The sequence below is a fragment of the Podarcis liolepis genome, assembly GCF_965112155.1.
Source record: "Podarcis liolepis genome assembly, chromosome: 3".
NCBI classification, from domain to species: domain Eukaryota; kingdom Metazoa; phylum Chordata; class Lepidosauria; order Squamata; family Lacertidae; genus Podarcis; species Podarcis liolepis.
In genome coordinates, this window is record NC_139557.1 from 38,289,792 (window position 1) to 38,308,170 (window position 18,379).

General features: G+C 41.4%; 1 protein-coding gene across 5 annotated transcripts in view; it reads left to right on the forward strand.

Annotated features, from left to right (window-relative positions):
* The window catches only part of ADGRB3 (adhesion G protein-coupled receptor B3), a 443,824-nt gene that overhangs the window by 162,888 nt on the left and 262,557 nt on the right, over nt 1–18,379 (forward strand). For all 5 annotated transcript variants that reach the window (XM_083497330.1, XM_083497327.1, XM_083497326.1 and 2 more), the window contains 5 exons: nt 1,641–1,805; nt 6,002–6,166; nt 8,465–8,629; nt 15,732–15,833; nt 16,440–16,546. In XM_083497330.1, the coding sequence (XP_083353456.1) occupies nt 1,641–1,805; nt 6,002–6,166; nt 8,465–8,629; nt 15,732–15,833; nt 16,440–16,546 (704 nt within the window). The remainder of the gene's footprint in view (nt 1–1,640; nt 1,806–6,001; nt 6,167–8,464; nt 8,630–15,731; nt 15,834–16,439; nt 16,547–18,379) is intronic.

Sequence of the window (18,379 nt, forward strand, 5' to 3'; positions counted from 1 at the left end):
TGTCGAAAGAGGTAAACAGAAAGGAAAAGGGTGTTTATGAGTATCTTTTTCATTGCAATTAGTATAGACATTGGACACAATCCAAAGGATCGTAGGCATACTTAGGCTTAGTTCTCACTGAGGTGCTAAAACTCAGCCTGGACTTTATAGAATAAACTGCAGGTGGTGGCAGCTCACATGATTTTGTGAATATATCACTGCACCTAGAAAAATATTATCCCTGGCATCTACTTTTCCTTGTAGATGGATACAGGGGTATAGATTTCTGAGCTCTCCTCTGCAGTTGGAAGGAACATAATCCATATGTAGATTTATCACCTGAATGAGAACTGAGTCATAATGTCCCATTGAAACTGTGCTTGTGTGTGTGTCTGCATGCACACAGCTATAGAAAGGAATTCAACATCATGCTATTATGATCTTTCTGTTAGCACAGGTACAGCAATCCTTCCCAATGCTTGTCTGGGAGTTCTCCTGACCTCCCTCAAAGCCAATGGGGGGCATGCAGGGGGAGGAGAGGAAGGGAAGTCTCATTATGCTAGGAGGAATTGCTGTTCTGGTGCCTGCTAGCACAATCATTTAGTTGAATCTGGCCTGTTGATTTCACAGACTTAGGCGTGCTTAATGTCTCTTGGTTGTCCCCATTGATTTAATAGAGATGCTATCTGCATGTGAATGTATACAAATAGAAATGAAGCAAATGAAGTTTAATGTTTATGTTTCATCCTAATTTAGGAAAGTGACTGAAGCAATGCTTATTTTTTAATTTATGTAAGACTGATAAATGGGTGAAATTCTTGTTACAAAGTGCAGTAAAGTGCAACTCTATCTGAACTAAATCAAATTATGTCAGTGGTTCATGCTTTGAACTCTTACGAAAAACCTTACATGGAAATTCTACTGTCTCACATATACTTTTTTGAATCATTTGCTGCCCAGAATTTTCCTAGTCAAAACTGAGCCCTGATCAGTTTGGTCCTGTTTATAGTAAATAATCTGCATAAGAAGTTGAGTGATTGTTGGGTATAAGTGTTCATTTACTGGATCATGTCTATCCATCTACCTGATGGTAATCAATTTGTTTTGTATTTGTCACATGATAACTAAATACACATGACATAAAAACTGGCTTTGTTACAATGTGTTGTTCTTGAACAACACATATACCCTACTCCAGTGGTTTACTTCAGGTCCAAGACATTCCATTGCATCTCCAAAGCTCTCTAAACATTAATGGAATCCCATTCATTCTGTGGAAGAAACAGATCTCTGTCTACATTTCCTTTGTACGTGTAGACCAGCTGTCCAGTGAAATGAATGGAGCAGACAACACACACAAGAGCAACATATGTCTTGGGCTGAAGGCTGTGGTTCTAGCCATATCTGCAATATAACTCCTATTGACCTATTATGATTATGATTAAATGAAAGGTTGCAATCATAAGCCTAGCTTGCTGATCACTAATGCTGCAATGCTCTAAACTTGGATTAACTTATATTTGAATGGTGGAAATGCTGTTGTTGTTTTCTTCCTTCGGATGCTGGCCAAGTTATTCAAGTTACAGTTTTACTATGTTTGTTTTTAACCCACTTGGCTACTCATGTTATTTTCTTGTTAAAGCCTCTTTGCTTTATTACAGTACATGGAGTTTGGGAGGAATGGTCACCTTGGAGTTTGTGCTCATTCACATGTGGTCGAGGCCAAAGAACTAGAACAAGGTCATGTATACCTCCCCAGTATGGGGGAAGATCATGTGATGGACCTGAAACACAGCATAAGCCTTGCAATATTGCTCTTTGCCCTGGTGAGCATATATAGAATAACTGTTTGCTACTTACAAGGTTTGTTTGTTTTTCCAGTGTAGTACCTTTGTGGTCTCCATTGTTGTTTTGTGCAGCTTGAGCTTAAACTACAAGAAGGATGCATTCCTATAGCATCATAGGGACACTAACAGGGCTAGTTAGAAAAAGAAATGTAAACTTGTGTTTTCCCTAGAAAACATCTGTGCACCTTGGACATTAAAGTTGAATGCTTGGAAGTCCTCCAAGGAGTTCTCTGAGTATTCAGCTTGATGGTTGCAAATGCCAGCCTTTTGCTGGATGCTTCTCAGCCGCCTTTCCCCCAAAACAAATGAAACCCCTCATTGTAGAGAAGGAATAGCTACAAGGAAAAGAGGCTCCACATGCCACCATTGGCTGGAAATGATGAGCAGAGAGTCATATCCTTCTAGGAATCATACAGCTTATAGTCTAGTCCATGATTCTCCAGTGGGAAAAGGCACTCTTGTGTGTCACTTGCTGCTGGAGAGGCAGCCCACCTGGACCTTCTTTATTAAGAGTCTTTCACTCCATCCTCCTTCTCTATAGCTAGGTTTTTTTAGGGTCTTGGGAGAGAGGCTAGTTGCAGGCTGGGGTTCAACAAAGCAGAAACATGGGTCTTGGTTGTGCTTGTGACATTTCAAGCAGGAGTGCTTGCAAAGTCAAGCATGCTTTGCTTGCATTCTCACTACATCCTTAAAGCTGGTGCTTTGGTGTGCTCTGTTTCTTGTCCCTTAACCTGGAGGTAGAAGGTGGGATCCACAGAACCATACAAGTCATTTTGTGAAGGGGTCTTCAGGCCTGTGGGTCTTAAAGAGAAGCACGGCCACGTAGCAAGCCATTTTGACATGAAGGGGAATTTCTTAAACAGTACCTAGAATGCATGGCTGGGTTACCCAATAGACTGACTAAGCAAAGCAGAGGCACAAAAAGGGAAATATGTTTAATAAAGAATTTGAATGAAAAATAAAACTTTATTTCATTTTATGTATTAGTATTGTTTTTATTTTAAATTACATATGGAGGGCGCCATAATCTTTTAAGTGGTTGGGGCCCTTGGTGAAATGGCACAGGAGTCCACAGCTCAAGGGAAAGAAATACCAACATTGAGTATGGCATGGGGCTTACATTAAGTAGTTCTTTGAATCCTGGCCACTAAAGATAAAATATATGAAACATGCATTGGATATGGCCAAATGATGTCTCAAGACCCCTGAGTGGGACCCAGAGAACAAGGAACAGAGCTCTGTTCACGCCATGGAACTTGTTGAGGCACAGGGTGGTTCACAGAACAAAAATGCAGCTGAATGAAAAAAGGACCCCATTTCATTCCTCTAGATGCCACACGTGTATATGCTGAGATGCTTGAGGGTGTTTGCAACAAGTTACAGAAGACAGCAGTGGGTTAATTAGTAAGAATGTGGGAATTCAACTGTTATAAGGTGCATCTTAAAACCCATCTTTCTGATATTGTCCAGTACATAGTACCCATTGATAAATTCTATAAATGTCTGCTTTGTACTGCATGTTGGTCCATTTGTTTGAAATATTCAGCATGTTGGGGCACTGTTACCAGGGTGGAAGCAATACCACTCAAAACTTTGGACTGCCAGTATAATGCCCAGGTGATAACTATGTGATACTTTAAGTGAAATCTTTGACAGCTACTCCATGACTACACCCGAGTAAGAAGCAAAACTGCATAAACATGTTACGAGCTGCATGGCTCCTACTGTTGGGACTATACTGAACATTTCTTGTGTTCAAATTCTGTTACTCCAATTATTTTCTTTCTCCCAAATTGCTACTGAAAGGAAAAGGAAAAGGAAAAAGTAGTTTAAGATATACTTAGCTATGGCAGCAACAATCCCCATGATTTAGAGCAATATTAAATGATAGAGTACCACCAGAGTTACTTAGCAAGTTTAGTAGATGCAGGCAAAAGTCAAGTGTAAAGACTACAGTGCAGTTCATGGGCATCAGTAGCTAAGGAATCTTGGGTAGCCTGCTAACCATTCATTTCAACCAATTTCACAATACCTAATCGTGTTTCATAAACATGTCATACTCTGTAATCATTGTTTGGCCTGCCTCTTCCCTGTAATATCATAGTGCTGTAGAATCGAAATAGGAAGAAATTAAATTTAAGTTCATAGAATCATAGAATTGTAGAGTTGGAAGAGATCCAACCAACTGCAGTGCAATTAAGTTCTGTAGGACATCTTTAGATGAGGTCACAAAATAAGCAGATTTGGTGGGTAGCCATATTTTGAGATGCTTCTCCAGTTTCCTACTCAACCAAGATGTTACTAATCCTTCATAATCATCTGTGAACAGTTATATTCTGAGACTGTGTAAGACTTTCTGAGGAAACATATATATCCACATTGAAACAGATCTTAGCACATGGTGCTATTTTCAGGTTACATACACACACGCTTCCAAGGATGATAATATAAGTTAGATATGTATCATGTAACTGTCTGAATGTTATGTGTCTCCCGCAATCCCCTTGCTAGCATACCCAGTCCTATGTAAAAAGCTTTTCCTGTTATCCAAACATCTGTCCGTGCAACATTTTTGTATGTCTCCTAAACCTTAGATGAAATGAAAGATGTACAAAATGATGTTAATCTTTGTGTAAGTTCAGAGTTTTATATTGTTGCCAACGATTCACATTTGTTTTATTCTGCTCTTGAAATGTTGTCCTTCTTTCTTCTCGCCATCAGATGCATTGAGTAATCTTTTTCCTCCTTATCATCTAAGTGACAAATTTCTTAAAATCCATGTCACTCAACACAATCCTATGCATGCTTACTTGAAAGCAAGTCTATGTCTAATACGGCTTAGTCCCTACTAAACGTGATCAGAATTGTGTTAAAACATATTACAAGGGAGTATGTTGTTTCATCAATGTCTGTGCTACTTGCTTAGAAGTGTAGTAAAACAAAATACAGCCTAATATGACACTGTGTTTTGCACTGTTTCACCTAAAATAGTCTCTTCTCTTACTCTTGACCAGTATAATACAGCCACCCACCTCTCCTCACATACCATGGCTGACTCCTTTTTAAAAACAAAGCACTTGACTAAATGGATAGATAGACTCTGAGACTTCTCACAGGGTCCTTAGGTTCCATGCTTCAGCATTAGTATCACCCTGACAAATCTGCGCATGCATCATGCTGCATCGGCATGTAGAAGGACTGGCGTCAAGTACTAGTGCCCATGGTCTAACAGGGTAGCATCAGCTGTAAGTATGCATCAGGGTAGCATCAGCTCTGTAAGTCACCGACAGGCAATCTTGTCACAAATCAAGCCTGAGTGTGTGAAACAATGCCACCTTGGGATGGTTTTTCATCTAGTCTGCTGTGATGGGGATCAAGCAGTACAACGGAGCATGAGTAAAACCATGGTTCTGCCTTGTATTCGGGCTTGAGGGCCATCCGGATGAATGTGCTGGTTGTGGCTCCCATCATGGCACGGATTGGTTAATCATACAATAAATGCTGTGCCCAGAGAATCAGATTTGCTTTTTAAGGCTCCAGCTAGTGTGGGAGATATGACTGGTGAGGTGGAATGGTAGGGAGTCACTGGTCATCACCAGTGAGGATGACTAAATCAAGGGGGGGACACTTTCATCCTTAGGGGAATCAGAGAGTAGTATCCAAAGCAAGCAGTGAATAGTGGAGGTACTGTGTGCGGCCTAGTCTGATGTTGGTTCTGCTACACTTGAGAAGGTCAAAATAGAACTCAGTGACCACATTTACCCCTCTCTTGACACACGTGCACACACCACCTCAAGTGCACCCATTATATAGAAGAGAAGGTCAGAATATTCATCTCCCTCTTCTTCCCAGCACCTAGGCTATCAGGTAACCCCTGCACAGCCTTTTGCATAATGGTTGGTGTGCTGAAAGCTATGTATAGGTTGAACAGAGGAGGGGTTCCATTTAGCAGCCCTCTCCATGGGCACATCAATACCCCCCCCCGGCCGAAGACTATGTACTCCTCATTTCTGTGTACTCCTAATTATTTACTTGAATTACATTTTCCAGGATAAAGCAGGATTTTGTAACCCATAAGATTAATAACCCGCACTAAACAAATAAGAAACTGCCATGGTAGCTTTGCTGGTAAAGGTAATCTGGATTTTATCTCTGTTTTGTGTGTATTGCAATAGTTGATGGACAATGGCAAGAGTGGAGCGCTTGGAGTCAGTGCTCGGTGACCTGTTCCAATGGCACACAGCAGAGGAGTCGGCAGTGCACGGCAGCTGCTCACGGAGGCTCCGAGTGCAGAGGCCCATGGGCTGAAAGCAGGGAGTGTTACAATCCTGAATGTACAGGTACATAAGGTCCTCTCTAGGAGAGAGAGAAATGAAGGTTATTATGGGGAAATATTTCAGTTTGTTTAAAAATGTTTATTTTCCTTAAATAAACATTTTCCCCTTCTAAGAGGTTAGGATGATGCACAAGATCAACCCCACAAAGTGAGTTAGACTAAGAGATAGTGGCAAGGCCCAGGCTCACTCAGTGAGCTTCATGGCTGGGTGGCAATTTCACCCTTGCTCTCCCCACTACAGTATTCTAAGCACTCTTGACATTTCAGACCTTCACTCCATGGCAGCGTGACACATTCCTGCTACATCGCAGTCATAAGATGTGAGACAGGGCCTTTTTGGTGGTGGCTCCCTCTCCTTGAAACAAGCCTTCTGAGGAAGCTTGCCTGGTGCCAACTTTGTTATCTCTTTGGTGCCAAGTGAAGACCATTTAATTGGCCCAGACTTTTTAGTACTAGGGTGTTTTTTTGTGTGTTTTTTTTTTTGTTTTAGTTTTCATGGTGGCCTTTTGGCGACCCTGAAAACTGCTTTTTTAAAAATAAAAAAACCCTTATATACAAAAGAAATAAATGAAAAACAGAACTCATTTAAAATCAAGGAAATGTTTAAAGTGAAGATAGAGTAATAACCACACTTGCTGTTACTGGATACATATATAACAGGGATCAGCAAACTTTTTCAGCAGGAGGCCGGTCCGCTGTCCCTCAGACCTTGTGGGGGCCAGACTATATTTTTTTGGGGGGGGGAATGAATGAATTCCTATGTCCCACAAAAATAATTGGGGGTGGGGGATGAGAAACAAATGAGTAGCTGCCTCCAAGTGTGTTACTGAAGGTGAAAGTATACATTCCTTTTGACCGTTGGATCAGATGCCAAAGATGGCTCTTTATAAGGAAACCATGATTCCTCTATAGATTCTGGATTTCTTACATGTTTAATTTGTTTGGAAACAATTTTCAAATAGGGGGGGGGAATATTCTTGAAATACACCTGAAAGATTAAAATACTCTGCAGGATGAGCAAAAGCTGCAAATTTCAGCTATTATAAACAGATTACAGGGATTCTTTCTTAGGCCCTTCGAAATGAATATTTGTAGTGAGATAACACAGTGCTGAGGTATTAATGAAAATCATACTGAGAAAAACATAATAGATATGAACACAAAAAGCACATTCATTAACACAAAGAAAACAGGACAAAGAAATGTTAGGATACCAGTTTAAATAAACACAACGTGGGACAGCTGTATAAAATATTGTGCTTTTGTGGAATCTATGAAAACATGGCTGGCATTCTCAATCCACATTGACAGTGCTAATCTGCACATGATTATTCAGAAGTAAGCCCTATTCAGTTCAGGAAAACTTACCCCCGGGTAAGTGTGTTGCAGCCTACTGCAGCCATCTCCTTGCTGTGGAGATTTAAGCTAATTGACTTGCTTTAATGCTACCTTTCTCTTGGGGCTTGGGATGCTGTGTTCAGAGCCCAGAAAGGAAACTCAGTAATGTTTGGGTATGTGCCAACTGTGCCCTTAACTGGGCAAAGGGGGCGATGGAAAGTACTGGGCAGCGTGACATATGTTGTTTTCTGTATAAAGAAGGTGTGCACTTTTGCTTGGGTGCAGACAAGCGACCTTCAGGTGGTTTGAACCTAAGCCGGGTTGCAGCATCTATGCTTTGAAACTCTCTGCCTGTTAATATTAGGCAGGCACGTTCACTATACAGTGGTACCTCGAAAGAATCTATTCCAGAAGTCCATTCGACTTCCAAAATGTTCAGAAACCAAAGCATGGCTTCTGATTGGCTGCAGGAAACTCCTGCTGCCAATCGGAAGCCCCTTCGGACGTTCGGGTTCCAAAGAATGTTCACAAACCAAAACGTCTGAGTACCAAGGCGTTCACGATCCAAGGTACAACTATAGTGTTTGAGACACCTGCTAAAAACATTTTCTTTTTTATTTCATAAAGCCGATCCAGACATATAATTTAGGCTTTTTTAAAAAAAAAGTTTCCTGATTTTATCTGTGTATTACTAATCATTACTTTATATTATTTTATGTGTACGCCATTTAGAGCTTTTTAAATTCTTATTTTTTCTAAATAGGTAAATACAATTTTAAAATGACCATTAGCTAATTTTAAACAGGCGGGCTGGTCTAAGGGAATGGCTAAACCAACAGTGATATTGTGCTTGAGGGTGGGATAGGGGAAGTGTTGAATGACATTTTTGGGCTTGGTTTATGTACCTTAATATTTGTGATCATGCCACTTGTTCGTATCATGACTATTGCCTTCTTCCAAGCAGCTAATGGTCAGTGGAATCACTGGGGTCACTGGAGTGGGTGTTCTAAGTCATGTGATGGTGGCTGGGAGAAGAGGATACGAATATGCCAAGGAGCAGCTGTTACGGGGCAGCAATGTGAAGGAAGTGGAGAAGAAGTTAGACGGTGTAGTGAGCAGCGGTGCCCAGGTAAGAAGCTTATAAAGTATTGCAGTTTGAGGTCCTAGTTGAACACGATCACGTGTAGCATTTACATTTAAGAATAAGACAACAGTTACCCAAAACCCATCAGAAACATTCCTGTGGTACTTTTTGGGGGGAGAAATGTTGGGAGTTATATGTTTGGTCAGTGTACAAATTTTGTTACCCCACACTCACTCATGAATTCAATTTTGACTTTGACACAGAAGGCCATTCTAATGATCCAAAGGCAATGAGATACACATCCAAATTAAGTTAGAATAATTTTGAGCAGAGGTGATGTAAGGGAGTGTTCTCCTATTGGGTTTGAGAGACAAAACCATGCCAGAACTGCTACATTACAGCTTAATTCCTGAAAGCATGATGAACATTGTTAGAAGTCATATTTGACAATCCCAAGTGAATTTTTGGTGGGTGTTTGAAAACTCGGAAATTAAATGGTGATAGCTGACAGTCACTTTAAATATGATTAGCAGCCTTCCCATCTGTAAGTCTGAAAAGTGATTAAATGTACAACTGTTTGAGGGTTTTCATAAAATCCATCTGAGATGGTACACATTTACATGGGAATGCCAGTCAGATTCATGGCATCCATAGGGAAAACCTAGGAAGCTGCCTAATATCAGCTGCGAGTGGCTCTCTTAAGTCCTCAAGAAGAAAGGTTTTTCTGATCACCTGCTACCTGGAGATTCTCAGAACTGAAGCTGGAAGCTTCAGCATGTAAAGTACATGTTCTGTCATTAAGCAGCGGTCCTTTGCCTGTTATATATAGAATGAAAGCTATGCAAGAGAGACGTCTTAAAATAATAATAAAAACATGCAGGACTACTATCCAGTCAAAGCACTTTTAAGTCTCATTTATTTCAATGGGAATTTAAGTATGTCTTTAAATCATCCAGTGAAATCACTTAAAAACACTTAAACATACTTAACTTTGGCTAATTTGTGTTCAGATATAATTATGGATTTTTCTTCTTCTTGGAGAAGGCAAATTTTAGTTAAATCGTCTGAAATAATAACTGGGCAAAATTAATTGGTGAATATTACTCTTTCTATCCCTGGTTTTCTGCAAACAACAAATTAAGAAGCTGTTCATCTAACTGTTATGCACCATCCAAATTATACTTTCTGAATACCCCCTTCCTTCTCATTGTGTGTATCCTATACATAAAAAATAAACCAGCTAGTAAAACATGAACTATAAAACCACAAATATAGCAGCAAATTAACAAACAAGTTTGTGCAACAAACAAGGTTTATTATAATTCCCGGGTAGCTGGGTAGCTTGACCTAAAGTTTTAATACTTAACAAATTGTTGTTCCCTATTCTGAAATTCATCAAGCAGTTTGGTTTCATTGAACCTTCCCAATAGATGAGAATTTAACCTATGTTGGGAGGGATTGTTGTTGGGCTCAACAGAGCTTTGTTTCTCTACTCCTTTTTGGTGAGTGTATATGGGTGCTTAAGGAGACAGTGCATAATGGAACAGGGCATGTGCAACCATCTATTATGGGCAATGGGAAGTGTATCGCTTTAAGATGCTGCACATTTTTTGAACTGCAGTGGCTATGAGAACACACACACACTTCAATAAAGCATAGGGCAAATGTGAATTGTTTCAGTAAGAAGAGCTTCAGATGAACAGCATGGAAAATATTTATCACCTCTTGTAAATATTTCAAACATACACAATTTCCAAATATTGCTACAAGTTTCCGTATTTTTCGCTCTATAAGATGCACCCAACCATAAGACGCACCTTGTTTTAGAGGAGGAGAACAAGAAAAATAATATTATCTCCCTCTCTGCTCAGCGCCTCTCCAGCAAAGCAGGAGGAGCAACGGAGCCCCCTCCAGGAGGCTTCAGGCGGCTATCCCTGAAGCCAGGAGAGCAAGAGGGATCGGTGCATTGTTCTCCTGGCTTCAGAGAAAGCTGCGCAGCCTGCATTTGCTCCATAAGACGCACACACACTTCCCCTTACTTTTTAGGAGGGGGAAAGTGCGTCTTATAGAGCGAAAAATATGGTACATGTGCTGTAAATAGTAGATGATGTTCACCAATTAAGTCTATGGTCTTGATTCAATCAAGGCCACCAATTAGGGTGCTTATAGGAATTGTGCATGTTATTAGCATCAACACCTTGAGCACCTAATGGTGGAAAAGTGGAATATGACTGAATAAATAATTTAAGACTTGATGCAGACACAGTTATTATTGACATATAGCTACATAAAAGTTAAAGTTGAAGAGTTTCACCTGGATGCAATCCTGTACAACTCACATTATACCAGTACCAGAAATACACTGTTGCTATAGCCATTGCCAGTGTGTACTCAGCCCAGGAAGAAAGGGGGAAAACACAACACCAGAGCACCCAAAGAAGGGATAAAAAGACACACGTGCAGCATCTCACTGCCGCAGTCCATCACGCCAGGACTGAGCTGGCCATGATCCCCAAACACCTCACAGACAGACACAGCCAATTCAGAGACATGTCTATTACTCACGTGGCTCCCAACATATAAGAAATTGCAGAGAACTGGGCTGCAGTCAAAGGCACAAACAAGGGAACCATGTGACACCATTCATTAAAGCAGCCATACGCACACTCAAGAGGTTTTTGGTTCTTTAAAAAAAAGGTAAAGGACCCCTGGATGGTTAAGTCTAGTCAAAGGCGACTATGGGGTTGCGGCACTCATCTCTCATCAGCTCATCAGCTTTTAGGCCGAGGGAGCTGGTGTTTGTCCACAGACAGCTTTCCGGATCATGTGGCCAGCATGACTAAACCGCTTTTGGTGCAATGGAACACCGTGACGGAAACCAGAGCACACGGAAACGCCATTTACCTTCCCGCCACAGCAGTACCTATTTATCTACTTGCACTGGCATGCTTTTGAACTGCTAGGTTGGCAGGAGCTGGGACAGAGCAATGGGAGCTCAACCCGTTGCGGGGATTCGAACCGCCAACCTTCCAGTCGGCAAACCCAAGAGGCTCAGTGGATTAGACCACAGAGCCACCCGCGTCCCTTTTTTGGTTCTAAACTCCCTAAGGGTGAAATATTGTTCTCCCTCCACCTGCCAAGGGGAGGAAGACAGCAATGCAGCCAACAGAAACAAGAAGTAGTAACAGCAATGGAACTCTGTGATGCAGTCTACAAAGCAGGCATGATCCAACCCAGGATCTTTTAATTTCAGTGATGTTTTCTGGAGGTTGAAAGCTTCTATTTGCTTTTACGGTATTTTAAAAGGCATTATTCACACTTCGTTTAATTTTGAAGCAAAACAAATATGTCAAGTAAGGAACAGAGTTTGCAGAACTGCTTCTCAAATCTGGGGGGGGGGGCGGGAAGAACTACCCATAATATAGAAATGTTTGTGACTAGATAATTAATGTATGCAATGGCTCAGCAGGTTTGGAGCTAACCTAAAGAAGAGGGTCCACCAACACTTTTGTTGAAGTACAACTATGATTTCTTTTTGAATTAAGAAGATTCAGTGGCGGAGATGGAAACACTGCAGTGATATGTGACACAGAATGAATGACAAGCTACGGTTCTGCAGATTCTATGGGGAAAGCTATGGCAGTAAAAGTGGAATAGGAGGGCTTTGAATGCATGGAAGTGGCCTCAGTCAGGATCTTGCATAGCCACTATCAAGCCTGCCTCTTTCTCCACTGCTCCTCTCCATACTTGCCCTCATTACAGCCCTCAGTCATTCTTCGGCTTTCTACAATACAGTGGTACCTCAGGTTACATGCTTCAGGTTACATACGCTTCAGGTTACAGACTCCGCTAACCCAGAAATATTACCTCGGGTTAAGAACTTTGCTTCAGGATGAGAACAGAAATCGTGCTCTGGCGGCGCAGTGGCAGCAGGAGACCCCATTAGCTAAAGTGGTGCTTCAGGTTAAGAACAGTTTCAGGTTAAGAACGGACCTCTGGAACGAATTAAGTACTTAACCGGAGGTACCACTGTATTGCAACAGCAGCAGGCAGGGGTGGGGGGCATAGGATGCACATTGATCAGGGAGCCTAGTTAAGAGTTGCTCAGCTACCCCCTTTTAATCTTGGACCCAAATAGGCATGAGCAGAGGCATGACTCCAATACATGTCTGTCGCTTTGGTTTCCCAAAACTGCAGTTCAATATGCACAAATGATGGCAAGCAAAAAGAGCAAATGAAGCTTTCACAAGCAGAAATAAGCTCTGAGCCCATTTCTTCTCTTTCCTTGTATATTTTATGCTTATGCAGCAGTGCGGGAATCAAAATATACTTCGTATCATGATTCCTATGAAATAACTGAGGGTGCTTGTCTATGCATTTGGCTGCCTAATGTCTCTCTGCAAACTTGGGTAAAAATCCAGCAGAATATATCCAATATATGCATACAGCTATGCCAGTAGTCCTGGTGTCCATGCGGAAACTTCGTTGCTCATATGCAGTTCCAGAGTCTGCCTCAATCGCAGGGTGTATTCCAGAGAACGTTGCAGCCACCTGGTGCAGTCTGCAGGATATGCTTGGCCGTGTTTCTGATTATGACTATACCAAACTAGGTGAAGAAAGCAAAATATTGAAATGGAGTGCTGTCTTTCCTACAGAGTCCTCTATAATACAGAGACATATCATTTGGGACGTTTTTCCTCTTCTTTCAGATGAGGCATTAGGCTGGCTGTGAGATTGTAGATGCAGTAATGTGCTGTTCCAATTAAGGGAGAGGCTCAGTCATAAAGCTGTGTTTTGCAAGCAGAACACCCCACATTCAAACCATGTTATTGCCAGCTAAAAATATGGTAATGACCTCTGCCTGAGACTCCAGAGAGCTGCTGCCAGTTAGAGGGGAGACCACATTAAGTTAGATGGGAAGATAGCCTGACCCTGGTATAAACCCGCTTTCTTTATTTCTAGTAATGAGTAATTTTGCACTTCTTAGTTATGTGTGGCTTTGTGGTTTTTAAAATCCAAATATGCACACAGATCCCTTAACACATATTCGTTCCTGTTAGCAAAGGTGCTGGATTCCATCCAACTTTGGGGGTTCGTGTGATGTCATGTGATGTCATGTGGCAGGAGAAGACTGTGAGGCCTGCCATGACTGTGGAGAGGTCTTGAAAGGCCCGGTGGGCCCAATGCAGCCACAAGGAGTTCCATCGCAGGCTGCAGAATATTCAGGGTGCCTGGCCCCCTCCTTGAAAATTTCAGGGGAGGCCCTCAGCCCCTTGCCTGCCTGTTAGTGTTAAGTATGTTAATAATATGGTTTTTTCCAAAAGCAGCATGGATAAAAGCGATACAAATATTAGTTCCAGAATGTGCAGGAATGTCCACCCCAAAGACCCATGGAGTGGTATTCCACTAAGTTTTACTCAGAGGAGACAAACAGGAATTAATGAACTAAACATTACCGTTCATTTCAGTGGGTCTGCTTTGAGTAGAACTTAGTTGAATACCACCCATTAGATTTAATAAACATATCTCATCACAAGTTATACCCATACCCTAGTGCTACTGTAAGAGAAGACACCAGTACGAAACCCTCCTGTGGGGAAAAGAACAGAACATTTTAGAATTATTTTTTCTACGGCACTTAGGATAAAATGAAAACAACTCCTTTTCTTAAACATTTGCCATTAAGACATATTCTTGCTCTTCTGGCACTGTCAGCTTTCTTAAGGATTTGAGAGAGCTGATGCTGAAGCATATTTAGCAACCTATTTTATGCACTTCATATTGGCATTGCTGAAACAGCTGCAAGGATATGTTTGTCAAGGCACTAACTTGTTGCCACTGGGGGTCTTGCTCATTTCCATGAAATGTGTTTTGTTTGTAACCTCATGGTAAGAATCAAATTGTTTCAAGTAGACAGGGGTCGCCTCCAGGCTGTTATTGTTTTGTGGGAGGGATTCAGTCACATACTGGAAATGTAGACTTGCAGATTTAAAGCAGATTCAAGTGCTGCAGTGGAATAAAAAATAAATTCAACTTCAAAAAAATCTCAGACTTTTGTGGTTAGGAAAGTGACAGGGAAAAACACAAAAAACCCGCGTTACAACGATTGGTAGGAAGAAATATAACCTCTGTGTAAGCAAATCAGGAGCAAATGAGGATGAATGCTTATTACCTTAGAACCACCTTGCAAGCACATCAGGATGAATACTCAATAAGCAGGTTTCGAAAGCACATCAAAAAGTGCAAGTAGATAAATAGGTACCGCTCCGGTGGGAAGGTAAACGGCGTTTCCGTGCGCTGCTCTGGTTCGCCAGAAGCGGCTTAGTCATGCTGGCCACATGACCCGGAAGCTGTACGCCGGCTCCCTCGGCCAATAAAGTGAGATGAGCGCCGCAACCCCAGAGTCGGTCACAACTGGACCTAATGGTCAGGGGTCCCTTTATTGAGAAGCCAAATTACTTTCTCATATAAATATATGAACAGCAAAATAGTTGCCCAATGAACCTGTTGCAGAAGTAGGACTACACAACCATGCATGAGATACATACACAATAATGGATGTGGTGACTGGATGTTCAAAATATTGGGTTGGGCCCAGGTGTTCTGTTATTGTTGGTGGAGGGGGAAGGGGAGGTGAGAGATGCAGATACAAGAGTTGTTTACACTGCAGTCTTAATTTAGTATTAAACCAGTTTAATTGCCCTGCTTCCCCAAGACACCCTGAAGTGATGGTTTAATGATGGTATGTTTGGATGGTGACCTTCTCTTTGAGAGGTCCCTCTCACTCCCTCACAGAGCATTGGATAAAAACCTCAGGAGGGATAGCCACATTAGTCTGTTGCATCAACTGGCTCCAAAGCATGTGCCAGGAATGGGGAACTTTTTTTCATTTCAAACACCACATTCCCCCACAAAGAACTTTCCAGGGACTGCATACCAGTTGTGTAGGTGGAGACAAAGACACAAGTGCGGATCAATGCTACATTCCAGCCACACACACGTCATAGGTTTCTACACACACACACACACACACACACACCTCCCTTCTATCCAAGAAAGTAAGAGACGTTATCATAATTCAAGGACACATTCGGGCATGTATGTTTGTCAAACACTCTATTCACATTCCACCTTTTTAAAATTACAGCACCTTATGAAATATGCCCTGAAGATTATTTGATATCGATGGTCTGGAAAAGGACCCCAGCAGGGGACCTCGCATTCAATCGGTGTCCTCTTAATGCTACAGGTACTTTTATTTTGTTTTGCTTTGTAAATCCAGCATGCATGAGTATTATAAAATAAAAGGGGTTATAACTACGTATATGAGTATTACGAAATAAGAGGGGGTTGTAGCCAGGTGCATTATAAACAGAGTAGATCTACTGCAATTAATGAACTTAATTATGTCCATTAATTTCAACAGGTCTGCTTTGAATAAGAGCAACATTGGATTCAACCCACGTTTTTGAAATAAAAGACATAATGTTTCTGTGACTGACTTTTCATTGTTTTCCCCAAACCCTAACTAACCATCTAGATGAAATGTGTTAAGTTGCTATATTACACGCTTAGCAGCCATGTATTAAACAGTAATGACAGTAATTGATACAGCATATAGTAGAGCCAGCTTGCTGGAAATTATGGCACCCTCTTTTCAAATTAAAGAATGCTTTAAAGGTCAAGCATTGCAGAAAAAAACACGAATGGGTGCTAATTCTTCCTTGCATGAAATTGTATTTGTGTGTGCGTGCCTGAAAAGAATATGGAATTATTCTGACTGGGCTTCTTTGGCTCTGACTGTTGTTTCTGTTCCATAAATGCCTTTCCTCTCTCTATTCTTTGTGACTCACAGGCACCACTAGCAGACGCTGCTCTCTCAGTCTTCATGGAGTGGCCTTCTGGGAACAACCTAGCTTTGCTAGATGCATATCAAATGAGTACAGACACTTGCAGCATTCAGTAGGTGCAAAGCCAGCTTTAGTACTTGCTCTATTTATTCCTTGCTAAAAACAAAAACATCGGCATTAATGGGATTAACTGTTTGCTCTCCTGTCAGATCTGCTGTTTTAAAGGACAGAAATGCTACTAAGGAGATGGGGAAAAAGATAAAAATCAAATAGACTTAATTTATTTTCCTCCCACCTTTCTTTTTCTCTCTCTCTCTCTTTTTAACCACCGTCAGAGTTCCTGTAACTGTTAGAACATTGCAGAGTTTCTGGGTTTTTCATTACTCCCTTTATAAAATGTTTATAGGGACTGGAAGGCAAAGAACATATTTAGGTTTATTGGGAAACGTGACAGTGAATAAATTAGATTTACTGGAGCTACAGTGCAACATTTTATAACTCATTCAGCACTTTAATGCCATGCTCATAAATCAGTGACACTGATGGATCTTTCTTTGTTCAAATGTTGCTCTTCGGCTGGGCACAACTACGATAGCACAAAATTACCATAGGACGGACACACACACACACACACACACACACACACACACACACAGCCCCCTACCTAAAGCAGTAGCTAGCTTCACATGTTGAAGTGCTGGGTGCTTTCCAAAAGTTAATTAAAAGCCTTATAAAAATAGCATGCAAATTAATTTCCCCTGATTTATAAATGACTATTTGGACTTGTTCCTTGCAAAGGTGGCATTAGTGCTTGTTGGTGCAAAAAAAAACCATGCCCTTTAAATATCCCTGAAATATATTTTCTTGGCATATTTCTTTTTACCCTTCGTATTTGTACTGTTTCATTAACAGAAAGGTGCCCATCCTGCTATGTGTTGGTCCTTTTCTTCGCCTCCAATACATGCACACAATCAGGGGCAGTGGCAGGGATTGGCATCACTGGGCAACTGCCAAAGCCCATTTACCAACAGGAGGGCAGCTGCCAATTTCTGGAGCTCTCTGGCCCTGATGCTGCTCTTTCTTGATGAGAGAGCAAATAAACAGCAACGGGTGGCGGGAGGTGAGGGAGAAAACAGCAGTCTTTCTTTGCTTCACCCTTTTGAGCATCTGTGCAGACTGGGCTCAGAGGAAGGGGGCAAGCGAATCCGTAGTGGTCCAGAGGAAGGGGCTTGACTGAGAACAGCTTGCTCAGAGACCCCTCTGAAACTTGGAACTGACACTGTACACTGTAGTGATTTTACTTAATTTTACTTCTACGTTTTTGACTACAAAATGTAGACACTTCGCTGTTTCTTGTGAGAGCGTTAACAGATGACAATTTTGCGTTTCTCTTCATTCAGTTCCCTTGGTGCTCAGGCAAGGGCTGTAATGGCATGCTACAGAATGATAGTGCAATTTGGACCATGATGTGGAAACTCCTACAGAAAAGATACATGGTTATGGAAACTGAAAGCTAGAGGGCCTAGTAGCTACAATATGCCACCATCCCATCCCATGCTCTTCAGATGTTTATAGCCTCTTTAATATATTGCTCGTCACTACCTCATTCTCTGTCAAGAAATTATGTGTGCTTTGAGTTTCAGCCTTAATCAGATATGCTGTTTCTTAGAAGGAAATGAGGAGCATATTCACCAGCCCTGTGTCAGTTCAGCGGCTGACTAACCTGCAGGAGATGAATGGAGAATTAAATCCCATTTTGAATTCTCTGGGTATTAGGCATTTATCTATTTCCATTTAGGAAGGATTACAGGAGGAGGAGGAGGGTTGTAATTATTATTAGTAGTAGTAGTAATGATGATACATCTTACAGTGTTTGTTTTCATTTTCATCCTACTGCAGCTTTCAAATGCAAAACTGTGGGATTTGTCTTCCAAGGCAATAAACA